We start from the raw sequence: 20,831 nt of genomic DNA, 5'->3' as shown, positions 1-20,831 counted from the left end.
CTTATCTCTACCTTTAAATAATGGGGAAATATAATAAGAAAAAGCACATTGTGGGAACTTGTATCAATTTATTAATGCATATTCCCATACCAGATTCACAAAACTCACACAAGGGAAGAATTTCACCTACAGAATTACAAAGGGAATAATTCCTCCCATAGTGTTCAGACTGTCCTGAATAAAATAGAACGTGGCTAAAATCAACAAAGATTTTAAAACAGATGACACACATACACCTATATTTTAAACTTTAGAATCTTGTAGAAACTGATTTTTATCTTTTCGGAGAGACAGCTAGATTTCAGTAATGCTTTTAGTATCATGTTATTTCTTTTTCTTATAGTCTATCCAGTAAAATTAAGTTTAATGCTTTTTTATGGGAAAATGTAAAATGGATATCCCAAGCTGGCTGCATTGGTAGTTATTGTTATTTCCTTCTGGGCACTGTTCTTTGTTTCACAACTTTCCCACCATGAACACTATTGCTTTTTAGCAGGAACCAGTGTAATCTTAAAACTGAATTTAAATTCTGAAGCCAGAAAATTGGAAGAAATTAAGATGGTAACTCAGTGAATCAAGAATACATTTCCTAATAAATTTCATGGCTGATGAGAATGGAGAGGCAAAATCATTACCTCACCCCCTTGCTTGTGTGGGGGCAGCTCCCCCGAGAGGCTGCCTGCACTTGGCCTGTTGAGTCCAATGTGGTCCCACCCCGACCAAAGGGGTCTTTTCAATTACCACGAAACACTCTCCGCTAACTCATGGTTCCTCCAGAGACAAGTCAGTGAACCACTTTAAAAGATGGCCTTTCATCTGTGATTTTTCTTACAATAACCAAAGTTTCTACAGTAAGAAAATTTAAAGCTGAAGTGTCATAATGCTTTCCCTGGAAATCAGAACCGCCCTTTCCCTGATGGGATTTTGCCAGAATAAATGAAGTGGGAGGAACCAAGGCCAATTCTTTGGTCTCCCTGCCATCTCTGCTATGTGGAAACGTTTCAGCTTTTCTACAATCTGGACAACGGCCCCCACTTCTTATCACAAAAGGGCTGTATCAACCCATAGAGGGAACTCTCAAATATTTTCTCCCCCTCTGGGAGACGAAGTAACTCCAAAAACTCCATGTGATGTTTTGAAAACAGGAAGGGCTAAAAATTACAAATTAGTGCAGATAACACTTTCAAAAAACACAGGTAATTAGAGTTTAAGCTCAATGAAATTTAAGTATAATTTTTGTGACAATGTTCCTAAGAGTTTCACTGTAGCTTAAAACATGTGAATTCCACTATCAATGACAATTACTATTTTTAAAACTATAATGTAGGACTCTTCAAAGAAAGGAATATAATTAAAATATTAGTATCAATTTATACAAAGCAGCCCTTTGAAATCACTGAAACCAAATTATGAAGGAATTAATATAGAGCTGTATATGCTAAATGGCTGAGCCTTTCTGCAAGGTATATTGGGAACTGGTTTAAATTTGAAATGAAAAACCAGCAAAAATGTATCTCAGGGTAGGTCTGAAACCTCCAAAATTTCCTGGGGAAAAAATTAAGGGAAACAGGTAATTGATACAATGGATTTTAGAATAGAGTTCAAAAGTCATAAGCCAATGTCTTAATTTTGCTCCAAGTACACTAAGATAATGATTAAAATTACACACATGCCTACTTTCTCTAAAGCTGCCTTCTTATCTTCTCAGCATCTCATAGGACCTCCTTCCTTGGGCTAATTTTCAAAAACAAAGTTAGTTCATTTTGCTACCATGAAGTCTGAGAGTTAATCTGTGCCTTGATGATTTGGCAACAATGAAGCAGAGGGAGGGAAGTGGAGGAGGTGGACCCACATCTATTGGCCTCTTCTATGAAAGAGCTGCCCTCTCATTTATTCCTCCTAACAGCCTTCTCCCTTTCCCTTAAATGTGAATTGAAAGATCAGAGTTTAAGTTATTTGCTCAGTCATATAGCCTGTAGGTACAATACAATTAAGAGTCAAAAAAAAACCCCAAAAAACAAAAAACAAAAACCAAACAAAATCCTCTCTCCTTGAGTCAGATCAATTCTGACTCGAATTCCATGCTCTTCCCACTACATTATACTGTCTCCCTTAGGGGCAGTAAGAAGGCAGGCTCGCACGCCCCAGCATCCCCCAGCTTATTAGCATGAGCCCTGGGATGCAGCCCAGGGTTCTGCCCCCATTCTCCTCTGAATAGAATTATGTTCACTTAAAACGTTGCTAGTAAAGTATTCTGTCTGAGCCACATGCTGGCTGTTTTGATACTGTTCTCTGGGCCCAAGAGCTAAGATCAGCTTCTGGCTTGTCCCATGTGGCACATCAGGACGTAAGTACTAATAATTGGGCAACAAAATTCAATTACTCAGAGTATAGCATAAATCACAGACCACTTCTTTTATTTGAAATAATCTTTTTTAGTAACAAAATTTAAGTTTTTCTTACAGTCAGAGAACTGAATATTGATATGTCCCTGTTTTAAATCTAAACCTTTGACTCAAGCTGTGGAAGAGTGAACAGATCCACCAAGTTAGGTGTGACTGTTTGCTGAACACTGCTTCTAGGGTACCAGCCATCAGGTAGCTCTCTTCTGGGATTAGATACTCGATAACACGCCTCTGTAGAATTACCTCATCATAAATCACTGTATCCCATATAGTTTTACAAGTGGGGGGGCACCCCATACAGTTCTGATGTGTGAAAATTTCATTATAATAAAATCCTGCCTTCACCCAAGCACAAGCTTATTAAAAATTCTTTTGCTCTTAAGTTCAAATACAAGCACCCTTTTAAAGAAAACAATGTTTGAAAAAGTCTACTCATTTGTTTAAAGTGTTAAATGAATATTTATATGTATTTTATACCAGGGATAAATGTATGTATACTTATAGGAATATATACACACACACATATTTACAAGAATATGTAAAAAAGAAGGGAAAAGAGCCTTTTCCCAATTATTCGATTAAATTTTCATACTACTCAAAGTTGCTAAAATTAAAACTTTGTTAAGAGATGTAATGCTATTGTAACTGAAAAATGTCCATCCATCTGATCAGCATAGCATTTCTCATCTTTGTGTTTGTTCCATCAGTCCTGTTTCTAAACAGACAAGTTCAAGGAAACGTCTCTCAGTCTGCAACTAACTTAAAACTGCAAACAATGGGAGCACAGTTCTTTTTATTTATTTATTTATTTTTATTTTGGTATAATTAATATACACTTACATGAGCAACATTGTGGTTACTAGACTCCCCCATTATCAAGTTCCCCCCACATACCCCATTACAGTCACTGTCCATCAGCGTAGTAAGATGCTATAGAATCACTAGTCTTCTCTGTGTTGCATAGCCCTTCCCGTGCCCCCACCTTACACTCTGTGTGCTAATCGTGATGCCTGTTTTTCCCCCTTATCCCTCCCTTCCCATCCATCCTCCCCAGTCCCTTTCCCTTTGGTAACTGTTAGTCCATTCTTGGGTTCTGGCAGTCTGCTGCTGTTTTGTTCCTTCAGTTTTCCTTTGTTCTTATACTCCACAGATGAGTGAAGTCATTTGATACTTGTCTTTTTCTGCCTGGCTTATTTCACTGAGCATAATACCCTCTAGCTCCATCCATGTTGTTGCAAATGGTAGGATTTGTTTTCTTCTTACGGCTGAATAATATTCCATTGTGTATATGTACCACATCTTTCTTATCCATTCATCTACTGATGGACACTTAGGTTGCTTCCATTTCTTGGCTATTATAAATAGTGCTGTGAGAAACATAGGGGTGTATATGTCTTTTTGAAACTGGCCTCCTGCATTCTTGGGGTAAATTCCTAGGAGTGAAATTCCTGGGTCAAATGGTATATCTATTTTTAGTTTTTTGAGGAACCTGGGAGTACAATTCTGAGTCCAGGTTTATTCACTCATTCAACACTCAGCATTTACTGAACACCTACTATGTGTCAGGCACTATTCTGGGCACTGGACTTTCAAAAGTCAATAAGAAAACTACCATGACTGGACCAGATAAACTTAAAATTATCTGCAATCAGTCTACAGTCTTTGCTAAATCAAAACAGCACGCCTTTGTCTTTTCCTCTCAAGAGAATTTTTATGTTGAACTCTGATATTTTTAAGAACACCTTTGAAAGAATAAAGGTCCTAAAAAGAACTTAATAAAAATAAGGAAGTTTCACTAATATGTCTTGTTCATATAATCATAAAGGTCAAGGGATTTCAAGAGAACATCAAAGTAGGCTCACCTATCTCCAGCCAGGATGATGCCAAAACTGTCCTAAATACATAAACTCTACCAACAACAACAAAAAAGCAAAGTAAATATTATAGCAAAGGAGCATTTACTTAAAATAAAGTCATAACTGACTTTTCCTAATATAATCAGGATTGTGAGTGGAGGAGCAAATCTGCCATGTCTGCCCAGTTAGGCACTGTTTTTTATCAGGGGGAAAGAAAAATTATAAACAGAACCTACATATATTTCAAAGAAGATATTTAGTGCATGTCTTCTATTTGCTAAACAGAGCCATCAATCACACATCCATATTCTAGGGTACCTCTCATTGCTTCATTCATCTGTGTGCTCTTCACCCAAGAAAGAGCTGAGTCCATGAGCATTCTGGGAAACTCCTGAGCATCTTCCCTCGCACTTTCCAATCCAGCCCACCCCCTGTAGCTCCAAGGGGTTTTTAATTGGATTGGTCAATTTGGGAGGGGCTTCATCTCGAGGGGAGGGTCCATTATTTATCTTTTTGAAGAAACAGTTATATAAATTTTAGTAATGATTTATAGTATCATATTATTTTATTTTCCTTCTATTATATTCCAATAAAGTTAAGTTTATGGGAAGATGGAAAATGGTTACCCCAAGGTGAGTGTATCTAAGTTATATTTATTTTCTTTTTGATACTATTCTCTATTTCACCCTTTTGTGGAGCTGCCTAGAAGGTTCAAGATCTAGAACTTCACTGTGGTACTGACAGAGGTAAAAGGGCAGAGGCCTCCACTTATTTTGGCTCAAGTTCTGACCAGCTTTGGGGAGAAACACTGCCTTGCAGGCCAGCTCAGTACTGTCTTCCTCTCCCTACCGAAATCTGGAGGCCACAGGGAATGAGGACGGGATCTTCTGCCTCCCTTTGCCTTTGCCTCTTGTATACACATTTCTCAGGGACTTGAAGAGGTGGGCTGGGTGTGGCCCAAAGCTTTCTTAGCCTCAAAGTGTCTTCTGTAAATAAGAAAAGGGAGTCCCCTCGGGGCCAGGTCCTACTGGCCCCTTGGCTGCATGCCCTGGCATGGTCCGGGGCACTCCCAGATCTCTTCGTAAAATAACAGCAAATAACAGCACCAATCCTAAGATGGCCTCTATTCTAATGGGGACTTGCACACTGCTCTGAGGTGACTTTGGGGCTCCAAGGAAGTATAGGAAGGGTCACTGCAAGGGGAAATCAGGAGGGACAAGGGCTGGTCTCCCTTTCCCTCCTTCCTGACAACTCTATTTCCATCTGCTTTTAAATGTTGAGGGTGTTCATTTAAGATTTCTTGGGGAGAAAGGATTCTGCTGCTTTTCAAAAGACTGAAAACCACTATTTCTAGTTTACCTTATACATGCACAAATTATTTACTTTTGGTAACAACCAGCTTGACCACTCGATGCCAGAGGCCAGCAGGGAGACGTTTCGATGTGGGAGGAGGAAGAGAAGCAGCTACTGCAATTGGCATTTTGGCTTCACTTCGCCCGACAATATTGTTCTAATACCAGGTAACCAAAATTTCTATTTTACATTTCCTACCCTGCTCACATATGTTGCCAAAACCAACATTTCAGGAACATGCTCTCTTCTGAATAAGGTCAACATTTCTCCTTACGATCTTACCTATTTTTATCAGCAGCCTGGCACCAATTTTAAGACATTTACCTGATAGGAAGTCATGGGAACAGTTGAGAACAGTAGTTCCTGGTTGTATCCAAGAAAGGGGAATCTCTTCTGGCTTGGGCGAGCCTATGACCACAATATCCGCCTCTTGAAGCTAGAAAGAAAAACATCACACGTTTTAACTTGTAGCATGAAGACACAACTAATGATCAATGTCAAATGATTTCAGTGGACTAGATAAATTCCAGTTTCAGAGTTTGGTTCCAAACTGATGACATGGACAAAATCACTACTAATTTACTCCTGTAGCACCTATTAGTACAAACAGAATGTGATTATCACAGCCTAGAAAGAGAAGGAGACCTTAGAAATTTCTTCAGGATAGCCACTTGAGCACACACACTATGTGAAATATTATCATTTACATGTTTTCACCTCTGACTGCAACAGCAAGAAAATGGCTGGGGCTGAGAACACTGTCCTGATGGAAGGGGGAGACACAGGTGACCTGGGGAGGGAGGCATCTTGGTGCATCACCCAGCGGCCTGGGAGAAAGCAGGGCTCATTGTAGTGAACCCACTTGGAAGATCTGAGGGCCCAGGGGCCAGCTGCCCTGCACAACGGTACAATCAAAATCAGACCCATATGGAACTCTTGCTATATCTATGGAAGGATTTTTAAGAGCTTGAGAAAGAATCTCATTATCCTTGAGGCCCTGGTTAGTCTCTTGTCAAACATTTTTTTCTTTTTGAGTAAAAGGAAAGAACGCAACCATTGCTTTAAAACATATTCATCATGCCTGCCTGTCCATATTTGGATAACACAGTGCTAGAGGAACGTGTCTGGTGGGAATATCTAGAAAAAGGGTCAGAGATTGGCTCTGAGTTCAACCAAAGAATGACCACCTGTCCTGGTATCAACTAAGCAGCAGATGATTTCAAACTGGGTCCATATGTGGAGGGACAGAGGCAAAGAAAGAATCTCAGACTCTGTGGGAGAAAATAGCTACAATTCCATGTGTCGGCTTGGTGCTGTCACTATTATCTCATTGATTATCCCAAATATTATGAGGTCGGTGTTACTAAACCCACTTACTAGACATGGAAACGGAGGCTCTGAGTGTGTAAGTACCTCTATGGTACGTCCTGTTTCCCCTGGCAAACCCAGTCCTGGATACTCTGTCAGACAGAAAGAGAGGGAAGCTGCCCCTGCTGCACTCTCCAACACTGATGGGCCTTCCTCCGTTATTTTTTCCAAAGACTTCAATGCCCTGAAAGGGACTGCATGGAACAGACAGGGGAGCAGAAGACAAAACAGAACACGCCCACTGCCACTACCACTCAGGGAACAAGCATGCTCCCCACCCACTCTCAGCTTGAATGGGCAGCCTGCTGGTGATCTCCAGGAAGGACCAGGCTGGCCTCAGTCTCAGGGCCTGTAACACTGAGCAAGCGGCTGCATCGACTGAGTCTGGAGTCTTGGAACAAGAGAAGGAGTGAAGGGAGGCAAATCAATGACAGTCCTACCAGGTTTATGAACAAAACAACCACCGTGGGGAGCTCTTCCATGTTCCCCTGATAGAGGAGGAGCATGGCAACAATTTAAATGCATGGCTTTTCAAAGAGCTGATAAAACCAACTTAAAAGTTAACATCTGAGAAAAAGCTAATCAATTTGATCCTGCCAGTAGGGAAAAGTGAGCTAACATTCATTGAGTACCACTAATCGATCAAACATTACTCACTGCTTTTCGGTAGTGTACGTTATCAAGACACAGGGAGAATACAGTGAAAAGGTATTGCAGCGAATTAACTGTTGAAAAGAGGAGTTAAAAAAGAAGCCCCAAACGACCATTCTTTTTTATGCTACAGGACCATAGCACCGTGGAACTGAATTAAGGAGTTTACAGCCAATTTATCAGGATCTGGTGTGTTCATGTCACACACATTCTCTACAGACGGATCTGAAAAGCAACCATACTGTGGGCGATGTTAGATTTAAGAGGAAAAAGTGTTATCAAAAGAGAATGGGAAATATCTGAATTAGAAAATGCATTTCTTCATTTACCTATATATACTGCTGCAGATATTCCACCACAATAAGCTTCAAGAGAATCAGAAATGTTTAACACTCTTTACCTATGACTGGCAGATAAAAACACCATTGGCTACATTTTCACACACAAAAGGAACAAAAAGAGAACATGTTAAAACATCTATGAAAAGGAAGTTAATATGTACAAGAGTGAAATGTTCATTTTGGAAAGAGTCAAGGATCACAGGTTCACACAAGCCCCCTAGGAACACTTAGTTTCCCACACATGGTATCTTTGATACGACCTGTTCTTTACATTACCTATAAATCTTGGAAATCTCGTTCTGACCCCTCAACTCTGTACCTAAACACAACTCTAAGGTGCACTGTGCTAATAAGCACCTGGGGGACAGCTGATCCCACAGAGAAAAGACAAAAATCTCCTCTGTTAGCGATGATCACATCAGAGATGCTAATTCTTTTTGGAAAGGAAAACTGCTGGATACTGAAGTCAATAAATAACCCACTGAGGACCAGGGAAGGTTTTAATGAGCTAAAATTCAAGGAGAATTATCATCTCACTTGCTGTTTCTACTTCCCAAATGGGAAAGACCCTGGCCAAAGCCTGGCTTGAAACTTTAGCTCATAACAAAATATTGCTTTCTCCACTGAGAAGTGAGTAGAATCAGCTTAAAAAGAACCACCCACTCCCCAGGCGGGAGACTAAATGTTAAAACGATAGTAAGACACAGATATGTACACATTTAATGTGCAGCATATGGGCATACCATATAGTTTAGACATCATGAAAACCATTTTTCTCTAAGTCACTGAGAGGGAAGGCAAGAGTTGGGATATGAAGAGGGAGAGATAGAAGACATGTGATTTGCAAAGTTATAAGGTACATCATAATTTTGTATTTAGCAAACAAAATGCATTTTAAAATTTAAACTACAGTAAGTACAGCCCCACCCTCTTGGCTAAAAGACAAAACTTATCTTCTGCTATCAATGAGTTTTGAAAAGAAGCATATGAGAATCCCAGATATGATTTGTAAATATATATCAAAAGCTGGCTTGGGTAAAAAAAAAGGTTGAGGTATGTTTTCAAGAACTGTGGTTCTAGTACTTGAGACAATTAACACCTGTTTCCATACCCTTCAAAAGTTATGAACACAGTTCAGAAAACAAAGTAAAAAATGAAGCACATTACTTGAAAATAAATCCATGGTGGGTGCTTTCTCCAGCAAAGACATGCTTCTAAAATTATAAATGAAGGAATAAGAGATCCAGGATTTCTTAGGGAATATACTCACTCCCCTGCCATCTATCTCTCAGGTGCCCCTGGGGCAAACAGTGAGGTTGCTGAGGATCTGTAAATAAAAATCCATGCCTACAAGACTAAATATCTGGCATCTTCAAGGTGGAGGGGCACAAGGCAAACCATTGGGATAGGAAAAGAAATGATTAAACATTCAATTTCTATTTATTTTGCCCACGCAGTTCAGAAAGTGAGCTTTACTAGTATATATCTGGATGGACACTGGCATTCTCAACCAGTCCCTGTGTATCAGCTGGGCAGCTGTCAAACAGTAAACACAGCCAGGGGAGGGGACCTGCGGGAGGGAGGTGGCCCCAAACCTGTTCTGCCTCTTCCAGTGAGCAGGGACACTGCGGTTTCTGTGAGCCTGCTTACAGATGCCATTCTGTTCCACAGCACACTTCTCACGGCTTTGTTAAGGCAGGGAGTCAGGGAGACCTCATGCGGCATGGAGGCTCCTTGATGATCGAATGGCAAAGCTCTAAAAAGTCAGGTGTTTCTTTTTTATGAAATGTCACTTCTCTTTCAATAAACACCAAATTTCCCAATTTCTGACCTTTTCTTGATAACACACAAGTAGCTGTCAGACTAAGACCCTTTGGCTTCTCTCACGCCATCAGCTGTTTTAGGAAGATTCCCCTGGAGGCTGGATTAAGAATGGGTCAGAGGGAAGGAGGGAGAAACACACAGGAAGAGACGCGGGTGGGAAGTTGGAAGCTGTGGGTTTGGAACTGAGGACACTCAGGCTGGGGTTCGTCAGCATACAGATGGAGTTACACCCAGCAGCTTACAGAGTATCTCTGAGGTAAACGGGGTGGCGGTGGGGAGGCTGCTGGTGGTAAAATACATCCCAAGGGGGCATCCCTCTTGACTGGCTAAGAGAAGAGAAACCAATGACACGACCCTGGTGTGGCCCAGGGGGCAGGAAAGGAGGAACAGTGTCTTCGCGTAAGCTAAGGAGAAAGGGAGTGGTCAGCAGGTTTCAGTGGTGCCCAGTGGCCAAGCAAACTAAAAGCAAAAAAAATCCATTTTTGGCAATTTAGAATTCATCAGTGACTCTACTATAGAAATGGGCATTAGCAATCATGTCTGGTAAATCCTTGCCATTTGAGTACAGTGTGTTCCCTATATACCACAATTTGAGGCAGGCTGAGTTTTTCATAAGCAAAAAACTGAGTTTTTCTCTGTTTATTCCTAAATTACTCTAACTCAGCATGTTTAACTTTTTATTTGAATGAGTATCTACCATAGAATTACTACTTTGTACTTATGGATCAATATCCATGTTTTCCTGAAATATTAAGCACACATTAAATATAAATGTTAAAATAACTGCATAAATTCTCTAAACTTTAAGAACGTCAAACCATTTTCATCCAGATGTTGTGATACTTTGTCAAGAGAAGAGAACGACAATTCCAGCAACAGGTACTTCTGCCTCAGGCACTCCAAGCAATCTCATCCTGGGAGAATTTTTCCTTTCAGGAACTGAGTGTGTTTTTTTCCAGTACAACACTGCTCTGTAATCAGTACAACAGATTATCGGCTTTTAAAATTAAGACCTATCTATGGTTACTTCATAAATCAGAAGGACTCCAAGCCAAATGGACAATTAGGGTTTATGATTACAGCAGGCATCTAACCAAATTTTCCACCAAGGGTAATAAATGACCTTCTTTTTTCTAAATGTTCCTAAGTTCAGATCTTACTCCATCATTCCATGTATATACTGCTCATTGTATGAGAAGAAAATATCAAAGATATTTGGCTGTGTCCAAAATTATAGAAAAGACAGTCCTTCTTTAAGTGAACTTGATACTCACATCAATTAGGACAGATGATAAAAGGAAAGTGTAATGGCAAATCTAGTAATAGATATACTTTGAATGATTCCCCCCAAATAATTCCCTTCCTCATACCCTAGGAAGAAAATGAAATTACAAAGTAGGGCTGGGGGTGGTGTTGCGCACGCGCGCGTGCGTGCGCGCGTGCGTGCGTGCGTGTGTGTGAATGAGACAAGAGGAAGTCTAATATAACAGAGACTCAGAACCATGTAGCACAAAAATGAGGAACCGTCCAACTTATGGTTCCCACAGCCACACTGAGCAACCCATGCTTCCCTGAGGCAGGACAGCCCTGATGATTTACATTCATGCTGTTCACCACGTCCTCAAATATCTGCAGCGTATTCAAGGTTATGTGAACTGATGTGGCTGTGGGAAATTTAGCTTCGCATTTCCTGACACATTTGTGCTTTAATTCTGAACCTCGGACTGCACATCAGCACACTTGTGCACTCCACTTCCTGTGTAACTCTCTGGGCCTGAATTGCCTCCTCTGAAAATTAAAGACACTGCACTTGACCAATAGGGATTGAGGTGCGTGGGAAGAGCACTACGGTGGAGTTAGAAGACCTTGATGTGAGTGCAGGCTCTGCTCCTTCTCATTGGTGACCGGGTCATGACACTGAGAATATGTTGTTTTCAGGGAACAGCAGTAATGAGGGAATAGAGGGAAAAGCTTTGAAAACTAAATCTTTACACAAATGTAAAGTGCTTTTTTGTTAGAGATGTTTAAGACCTGCCAATTAAAATATTCTAATTCTACACACTTAAAAACACACTGGAGAAGAAAGAGTGAAAGATGGAGCCTGGCTCTGCTGATGGTACAGAGAAGCAAATATGCAATGATATGCAGGTGGGCAGGAGGTGCGGTTACTGCCCCGTTCTCTGCAGCACCCGGCCTGGAGGCCTTGTCCTTTGGTAAAATACACACCTTGAACTGTTAGGCCTTAAAGGTATGTTACTGCTCATGGCCCCTGTTGATCACATGTCCATTAGTTATAGATTCTCTCACAAATCCTTTTCTCAACACTGCTAACTATAAGTATAAACTGCTCATATAAAATTGATTTGGGCCCTTAACAAAAAGTTCTGTTCACCTCCTTCTCTGGTGTTAAAGTAATGCAATGATCAGGCAGAAGAGTGAAAAGAATGGGAGCTTTTCTGTCTATGAATATTGAAAATCTGTCAAAGAAAGCTGTGGAGCCTACATTACGCAGGCCACTCAATCTACTGAGTCACCTTGGTATTTGCTTGGCAGGAGATCTGGTGCCCTGGGGTCAGAGTTATCTTCTCCACCCACCGTAACAGGTCGGGGAGGAGCAGGACCCCCATCGAGGAGTCTGCCCTGCATGTCTACACACCTGACCACGGTGACCCCACTCTGCCCTCTTCAGTAGGGCGGACAACGTCCCTTCCAAAGACTGGGCCTGGAAGTGGTGACAAGCCCAGGGCCTCAGGGAGGGACTAGTGCTGAGTCAACTTCACCTTCCTTCCTTTTCTTAAAAAGGATGTCTGTGGGATTATTAACTTGGAATAAAACAATTGTGGACTCAGGACATGTCTAATGTCTTGGGCCTTGGTTTCTCTGATGTTCCCCATCTGAGCTCTCAGGTCCTTTCAGCTTTAAAATATTAGATTTTAAAGGTTATTTTTAAGGAATGGGTTTTTGTAATTATCTATAATAAGAGCTGACACAGGACAGGGACTAAAAATACAGGCTGTAGTGCCACCTCCATCATTTTTAAATGACAGATAATTGGAAAGTCTCTTTACTTCTCTAAGCCTCAGTTTCCTCATCTGTGATATGGGGAGAATGAGAGTCCTGCCTAATAGGATGACTACAGAATCAGTGAGATAACATGAGTAATGGTCACAGTAACTGCTAGCTTAATGTTAGCTATCATTACTGTCAGTATAATATGTTACTCTCCTGGTAAAAAAATTACCATGCTCATCAGAAACCTTGGAGGCCAGAAGATGGTAGGATGACGTTTTTTAGGTGCTGATAGAAAAAAAAATCTGTCAACTGGAAATTCTACATCCAGCAAAAAAAAACAAACACCATTCTTCAAAAATGAGGGAGAATATGAACAAAAGGTGAGAGAGTCCATGACCACTGACCTGCCCTGTAATAATGCCAAATGGAGCCTTTCAGGTAGAAATGAAAGGACCCTAGACAGTAACCAGACAGTTAACTCCAAGCTGTATACAGAAAAAAGATCTCTAGAAGACAGCAGTACTGTATTTTGCATTTGTAACTCTACTTTCTATTTCCTACAGGATTTCAAAGACAAATATAGTCAAAATTATAAATGTAAAAAAATAAAATAATTATCATGTAACTCATTAATCTCATCCAGTTTTAAAGCTAGGGTTTCCACCCACCCCCACCCCCAATTTTTGGCAAAGAGATAATTCCTTTTTCAAGATTTCATGTGTATAATACAAACATATTTAGAATTTTCCAATTCACTTGTAAGAGCCTTTTAGAAGCCATGCTATGCACTGAACTTAAACTGGAAATGTTTTGTGATAATTTAGTTCTGCTCAAAAAAACTACACACTTTCATCCTTCAAATGTGAAGGACCTATATTTATTCCTTTTGTGAAACTAGTTTTGAAGGTCTCTGTGTTCGCAGGAAGGAGAAAGAAGATCCTCTGAGGGAAAAAAAAAGTGGTTCTCTTATTTCTAGGCTATTTCTAATCCATGCAGCTGGGAGGGACCCGATTTGTCACAGCTAGAGGCCACTGCACCATTGTCCTCCAGCTGTGTCTCCATGCAGATTCAGAACACATGCTCCAGCTAGTGGAGCGCATGAGGGGGTTTGCAGAGTCCTGGGGTGCCCATCAACCTTTCTTCTCTGGAAATGGGGGGCTCCAGCTCTGCCTCATAAATACTAAATGCAGAACATTCTCCCACCTTGGATTGCTTTTGGTATCAGGATGAACTCATTGGGGTTCTCTGAATCCCTTCTCCTGGGCATATGGTTCTGTTCCCACAAAGAGGTGTCATTCCATGCCAGGGGCCTAGGAAGCTGAACGTGGGGCCTGCGTTCAGGGGGAGGCAGCAGGCGGATTCCCTAGCCCTGCCCCAAACCTCACAGCCGGTGCTTTGGCTTGCTATCATCTGATGCTCCGTGGCATGTGGCTCATTTGGACAAATGCCCAGACATTCTCTCCCTCCCCTACATGTAAACTCATAGTGCATCTCAAAGCCCAGAAGTGATGCTCAGAGACAAAGCAGGACCCTTATTTTTAATTAGCAATGACACACTCAGAGGAGCATTAGTTATAAAGCTACCAAACAAAGAAGTTGACTCTGTTTTCTGTAGAACTCTAAAAAGGCAAATCTCATTTCTTCACACTCAGGCTCTCCTGAGATGCTACGCATAATTGGTATCCAAGGAGTATCCCCAGGCAGGTGGGTAGAGAAAGAATCCCTTGCAATTTAACTAGCCTGACATGGCTATTCCTCAAAACTGTAGGAAGGAGTAATATTCCTGGAAGAAGCAACTGGTAAGCCAGGAATCCCCAGCAGACATCATCAGAAGCGGGTGGCTTCTGAGTAACATGGGAATCAAGGTAACAGAAGAAACGAGATCTTTCACTGAAGGATGAGGTCTGCAGGTGCCCCGCAAAGGGCTCTGCTACACTACTTCCAGGTGACAATCCTACTCGGGAGGACCGGTGCGTGGGCATGACTGACCACAGCAGGCCCCCACTCTCTCCGGAACAGTGTCTCTGAGTTTTGCTTTGGATCAGTTCCCTCGGCCTCCATGAACTGTCGGGAAGCTCACAGACAGAGCAGCTCTCTTCCTCCCCAAGCCCTACACTGGAAGCATGCACACCAGGTTTCCAAAGAGGGGCCCTAGGTCCCACTACTTTGAGTTTATCTCCTTATGATTTGACTGACCCACTGGCCTTCCCACATCGTGGATCAATTACACATCTGCACAGGGAAACTTGCCAGTCTTTCCTCCCTCCCATCACCAGCAGCCAAGTCGTTCATATGGACGTTAACCGGTGCCAAGTTCTGTGCTAAGTGAGCAAACTTAGATCATTACCGAATTCTCACAGCAGCCCTGTGAGGGAGGGAATATTATGATCCCCATTCTACAAACAAGGAGATGGGCCTAGAGAAGTTAGGCAGCAGTGAAGGCTTGAACCCAGAGCTGTTTGTCCCCAAAGTCCATGTTCTCCTGCTAACTGAGGACACAAATGTGTGTAACTCCAAATCTTCAAAGGCAAGTCCCCACTGGTTGCAGCTGCAACTGCAGGTCACCCCAAATCTGGCAAACTGTATGTAGTTTAGGAGGTGGTAGACAGGACTCTAGCATTACATAGTTATTCATGGTGGTACCATTATAAGTACCAAGGACCTAAGAAAATATGTGTGTATTACGAACTTTTAAAGAGAAGCTTCTTGGATGTACCAAAACAGGAATATTATACAAGTTCTAGATTCTTTAGAGAATAAAACCACTTTATCGTTCTGAAAGTAGGATGAGATTTACCCCAAAGAAGAGTCAGGGTGACTTTTTTCCATCATAAAAAAGTACTTTGAAAGATGTCTTTGTTTTATAAAAATACAGATACAACTAGTAAAAGTATCTGTGGCAGCTGTGAAAACATTTAATTGCCAGTGAAGGCATTTTTCTCTTTTTCTCCACAGCTGTTAAGTTCAGGGCAATGTTTATTTTCCTCTTCCACAAAGCTTCCAAAGCAAAAATTCTGGGCTCTACATTACAAAATATTGTCCTTGAATTTTCTTGAATAGGCTGCCCCCGTGTGGTGACCACTAAAAAAAGCACATAGGTTTGAGTTTGATTTGCGAGGCTACGTACTGAGCTGTCTTAGAACAAAAAAGAATTACAACATTAGATACATCTTTCACTCAAACATCACAAATCTCAGTCGAGATACCTGTCTTCCCTAGGTAGGGCTATAAGCTGCTCAATTCTCATGCTGCAACACAAGGAACATGCATTTTTAGATTTTGTTCTGCAGTAATTTATTATACTTAATGAGGTGTTAATTGAACTTGACTATAAATTTGTGAAATTCATAGTAAATTTTTTAAATTAAAATCTTCATTGAACTATTTCAGACGTGAACATGTAAAAGAATAATAACACACTTGGATGCCTCACCCATTGCCCAGTTTAAGAAGAAAGGCCTGACCAGTATAAGCGAGTCTCCTTTCCATTTACATCCACATCTTTGGCCCTATAAATGGTTATCCTGATCTGGTTCCTAGTTCCCATTCATTTCTTTATACTTCTACTTTATACGTATGTACCCTGAAATATATATATCTTATAGCCCTAAAAATATATAGAGTATTGCTGTACATATAGTACTGCTTGTAGATCTTATATGCGTGGTGTTAGATGAACTGTATCCTTCTGCAACTTGCTTTTTTCAATGAGTGCTGTTTTTAAAAATTCTTCCATGTTGATGTGTAGTTTTCTTCAAAACTTTTGTTTTTGTCCTTCTGCATTCATATAAATTTTAGAATCAGCTTGTCAAATTCTACAAAACAATAGTGTCAGTATTTTGATTCATATTATAGATTAATTTGGGGAGAATTACTGTCTCTTTAAGATACTGAGACTTCTCATCCACAAACTATGGTATCTCTGCTTTTATTTGGGTCTCCTTAATGACTTTTTATATCATTTCTTACAAAAGATCAGCAATGACTTTTGTTAAATATATTCCTAGATACCTATATTCTCATTGTATTTTTTTTCCCCCAAAATTAATTTCTACCTGTAGGCGTTGTGTTTAGAAATGCAACTGGTTTTTGCAGGTTAATCTTATATCCAAGAACCTAGCTGAACTCATGAACTCATGTATTTTAATATATTCTTTCAGGCTTTTGCTGTAGACAGTCATACCACTTAGGCCTGATGACAGTTTGGTGTCTTCCTTTCCAATCTTACAGGTTTTCTTCCTTTCTTTCTTCCCATTACCACATTGTCTAAGAATTCCCCCACAATGCTGATTAGGAGTACTGATAACTGATACTCGTATCTTTCCTAATTTTAAAAGAAATGTTTCTAATATTTCACTATTAAATGAGATACTTGCTCTAACTTTTATTGATGTGCTTTCAGGTTAAGGAATTCCTTTAAATTTCTAGTCTAAGAGATTATTATTCAGGAAAAAATCATAATGGATACTAGATTTAATCAAATGACTTTTCTGCATCTACTGTGGTGACAGTATAATTTTTAATGTGATAATGTGGTGAATTACATTAATAGACTTTAATTGATTTTCTGATGTTAAACCACCCTTGCAATCTTATCATCATCCCAAACTGGTGCCGGATTTGATTTTCTAATATTTTGCAAATGATTATTTATTTCCCCTATGTTTGTAGGTAAAATTGGCCTGCGACGGCCCTTTAGCAGGTGGTCTGTCTGGTTTGGGCACTCATAAAATGAGCTGGGAAGTCTTCTTTTGTTGTTCTCCAGAATAGAAAAAAAGACTGCTACCTGTTTTGGGCTGTGGTAGAACTCATTTATAAAACTACCTCCTGCTTTTTTTATTTGCTTTGTTTGGTGGGGAGACTGATTCAATATCTTTAATATATAGAAGTCTATTCAATTTTACCGAAATCTATTTTGTAAGCTACAGCTTCTAGGGAAGTTTTCCTTCTATACCAATTTTCAAATTTACCGGTAAAAAGCTGTTCATATGCTCCTTTTAAAAAAACTAAAAACTAATGTTTGTTTCTGTGTTTATGTCTCCTTGTCCATTCCTAACATTGCTGGTGTTTTCTCTTTGTGTCTTGATTATTTTGGCTAGTGGTATGTCTATTTTACTAGCCTTTCCCAAGAACCAACTTTGCCTTTGTTGATGATCTTTCAATACATTTACTATTTCTTTAATCTCTGCTCTTTATTGTTTTCATCTTTTGAGGTTTTATGCTGTTCTTATTTCCTACATTAAATGGCTGATCTATACATTTCTAGTCCTTTTCCTTTTCTAACATGAGCATTAAACATATGTTTCCCACCTGAGAGATACTTACCTTGCTCTGAAGCTGAGGTGCTTTCCACTGGGAGTTCATTGTCATGGACCCTTTTCTCTGGAACAGGCATTGTATGGCAGCTTCGAAAGACCCATGAGCTCCTATTACCAAGATCTTCTTTCCATCTAAGTTGACACCTACCCACCAAATGGAAATGTAGTATTATAACCAGAAATTCAGAGCTTTCCTCCCATGTAGCTTTAACCCAAGGATAAATAACCTTTTAAAATTTGGCCCTCTGAGCATCATCCTACAATGACTACAAGCCATAACTTACTTTTTCTTTGTGGATTTCATAGCAGAGTGACTTGAGAATCATCACTCTGATAAATCCGTACGACAGAAAAACAGCATTTGCATTGGCTCATAGGTTTGAGCTTAATGGCTGTCTTACAAATACGTCTTGAAAATTGATGAATTATTTATTTCTGTGTAACTGACACAGAGTGCAAGGTCAAGAGGATGATGGAAGTTGCATACGGCTCACTGGTTAATCCCTAGGTTTCTATCCCCTAAACTGCAGCTCCCTCAAGTAAGTCTTAAGTGTAAATCTTACTGAAGTCTACATACTGACAGCTTTGAGAAGTTGAAACTTGAAACTTCTCCCATTGTGGTTATTTTAACCATTACCTGACAGAAGCTGAGAGCTTGTTTAGTACTCATCTTTACCAGTTTCTCTTTTAAAAATATATGCCATAATTCTTTGTCTCTCCAAAGATGAGAAAAATAAAGAAAGCTGACACTGAACGTCCCATGTTTCAATGCAAATGTTTCAGAAACATATCCTTGTTAACAAATTGTGTGTGATGCCAATAAACAGAAAACAGCAGCATTTCTGAAGGAGCACCATACCTGACTTTTCAAGAAGTTCAGTTACAGCTCTGGCCACAGGTGAAATGAAGCACTCATGAGCATCCCCACGGACCAACTTTCCCAGGTTTATATCTGTCACCCTGAATCCGAAAACAAGGGAAATAGTAAGGCAAACTCACTGGTCTGTAATTCACATGTATTAATCCCAAATAACATCCAAGTCAATGTTTGATAGAATGTACTAAACAACTAAACATAAATTAAAGAGTGGAAAGGAATAAAGGCCATTAGCTTCTTAGAGTAGTCCTGCAGGAAATGGCACTGTGGTCCCTATGAGCTGGGATGACATTAAGTATTCTGGTTCTGCTTGAATAGCAGGACCACAGCGTAAGGTCATGCAGGGCTTGACTGCACAGCTCCCGAGAGCTCCAAGCAATGGCCTGTGTGGAATGGCGCCCCTTGAAGTGTGCAACGCTATGGTCCTATAGCTGTCCCTTATTCTGCCTAAGCTACCTGCCATGTCAGCCCCTTCCAGGATTTTAAGCCAATCAGTCCAGAATTGCCTGATTACCAGTGAGGTCATCTGCATAAGACCCCCTGCTCCTAAGGAAAGGTGACCTTATTTGAAACAATCCCTAATTCCTTCTTTTGCCAATAACTTTTTGCCCCACCCTCCTGTCTATAAAAACCTTTCATTTTGTACAACTCTGTGGAGCATATCTCTACTTGCTAGATGGATGCTGCCCGATTCATCAGTCAGTTAATAAAACCAATTAGGTCTTCAAATTTACTTGACTGAACTGTTTTTTAACAGGCCTATGAATGGGCAGTATTTCTGCCCCATGAAGATAACACCATGCTAGGACGTGAGTCAAAAGCCAGGGTCAAGGCACCTGATATTTATAGTTTTTCCCTCAAATCTCAAATAGAACCTTATGTTATGAACAAAAGTGCTTGTTTTGTTTTTCTCAACTGGCCTGGGACTAAGGCATAATATGGGACTGCTGGTGAATCAGGTCTCTGGGTTTTTTTCTCAGGTCTGGTGGCAGAATTACCAAGGAAAAGCTGTTCGAAGAGGGAGTGCTGGGCAAGGATGCTTTAAGTCAGGCAGGAACTTACCAGATGAACATGACTGGGTAAGGAGATTATTTCCAAAATGGCACCCAAGTGCTACAAAAGGGTAAATGTATTTTCCAAAATATAACTTTGTTAGGTGTAACTTAAGTACTCAAACTCCTGAAATATTTTTAATGATTTCTTTCATCTCTCAATTACTGATATAGTTAAAATGGTGAAATTAAAAAAAAAAATTACAGTAGGAAAATTCATTTAGCAATAAGGATTGATTGTTTTCTTTTATATCTTCTCACCCATCCACATCTTTTTCTGGTTTCAAGGCATTGAGGACTTTGTTGCTAAATGAGCTCTCAGAGATCTGAAGGGCAAGGCCGTGTACTCTGGAGTCTTCATTAATCTTCAAAATTTCATCTATAATCTAAAGAGAAAAATGACTAAAATCAGTTTTGTGAAAATAAGGCCCAATAAAAGAAGCTCTCTCTCTCTCTATATATATATATATACACACACATAAACCTTTTTCATAAAAATGCATGTTATGGTTTCTCTTTCATTCCTTGTTGAGGACTTGGTGTAAAGCAGAATGAAGAAGTCTATTTTCTCTTTTCACTGTGTTTATAAGAGTTCAAAAAAAGCAAGGCTTAATTTCTGTAGCCTCCTCAGTCTTCCCTACCACTCTACCCTATGCCAGAACAGAACAAAGCAAAACAACACAAAAGCTCAACAGCCTGTACGGTCTGGACAGGCAAGAGACAATTCCCTGTCAACAGTCCCACTTGAGCCAAATTCACTGCCAACTTTCAGGG

General features: G+C 40.2%; 1 protein-coding gene across 2 annotated transcripts in view; it reads right to left on the bottom strand.

Annotated features, from left to right (window-relative positions):
• MTHFD1L (methylenetetrahydrofolate dehydrogenase (NADP+ dependent) 1 like) overlaps positions 1-20,831 on the bottom strand; it is a 164,690-nt gene that overhangs the window by 133,219 nt on the left and 10,640 nt on the right. For both annotated transcript variants that reach the window (XR_012124317.1, XM_073219755.1), the window contains exons 5-8: positions 20,319-20,443; positions 18,988-19,088; positions 18,136-18,272; positions 5,939-6,050 (exon numbers count right to left, since the gene is read on the bottom strand). Coding sequence is in view for 1 of the 2 variants with exons in the window: in XM_073219755.1 (XP_073075856.1) it covers positions 5,939-6,050; positions 18,136-18,272; positions 18,988-19,088; positions 20,319-20,443 (475 nt within the window). In the remaining variant the exon portion in view is untranslated. The remainder of the gene's footprint in view (positions 1-5,938; positions 6,051-18,135; positions 18,273-18,987; positions 19,089-20,318; positions 20,444-20,831) is intronic.

This window comes from Manis javanica, chromosome 13 (assembly GCF_040802235.1).
Source record: "Manis javanica isolate MJ-LG chromosome 13, MJ_LKY, whole genome shotgun sequence".
NCBI lineage: Eukaryota > Metazoa > Chordata > Mammalia > Pholidota > Manidae > Manis > Manis javanica.
This window is presented reverse-complemented; position numbering and strand designations above follow the sequence as displayed.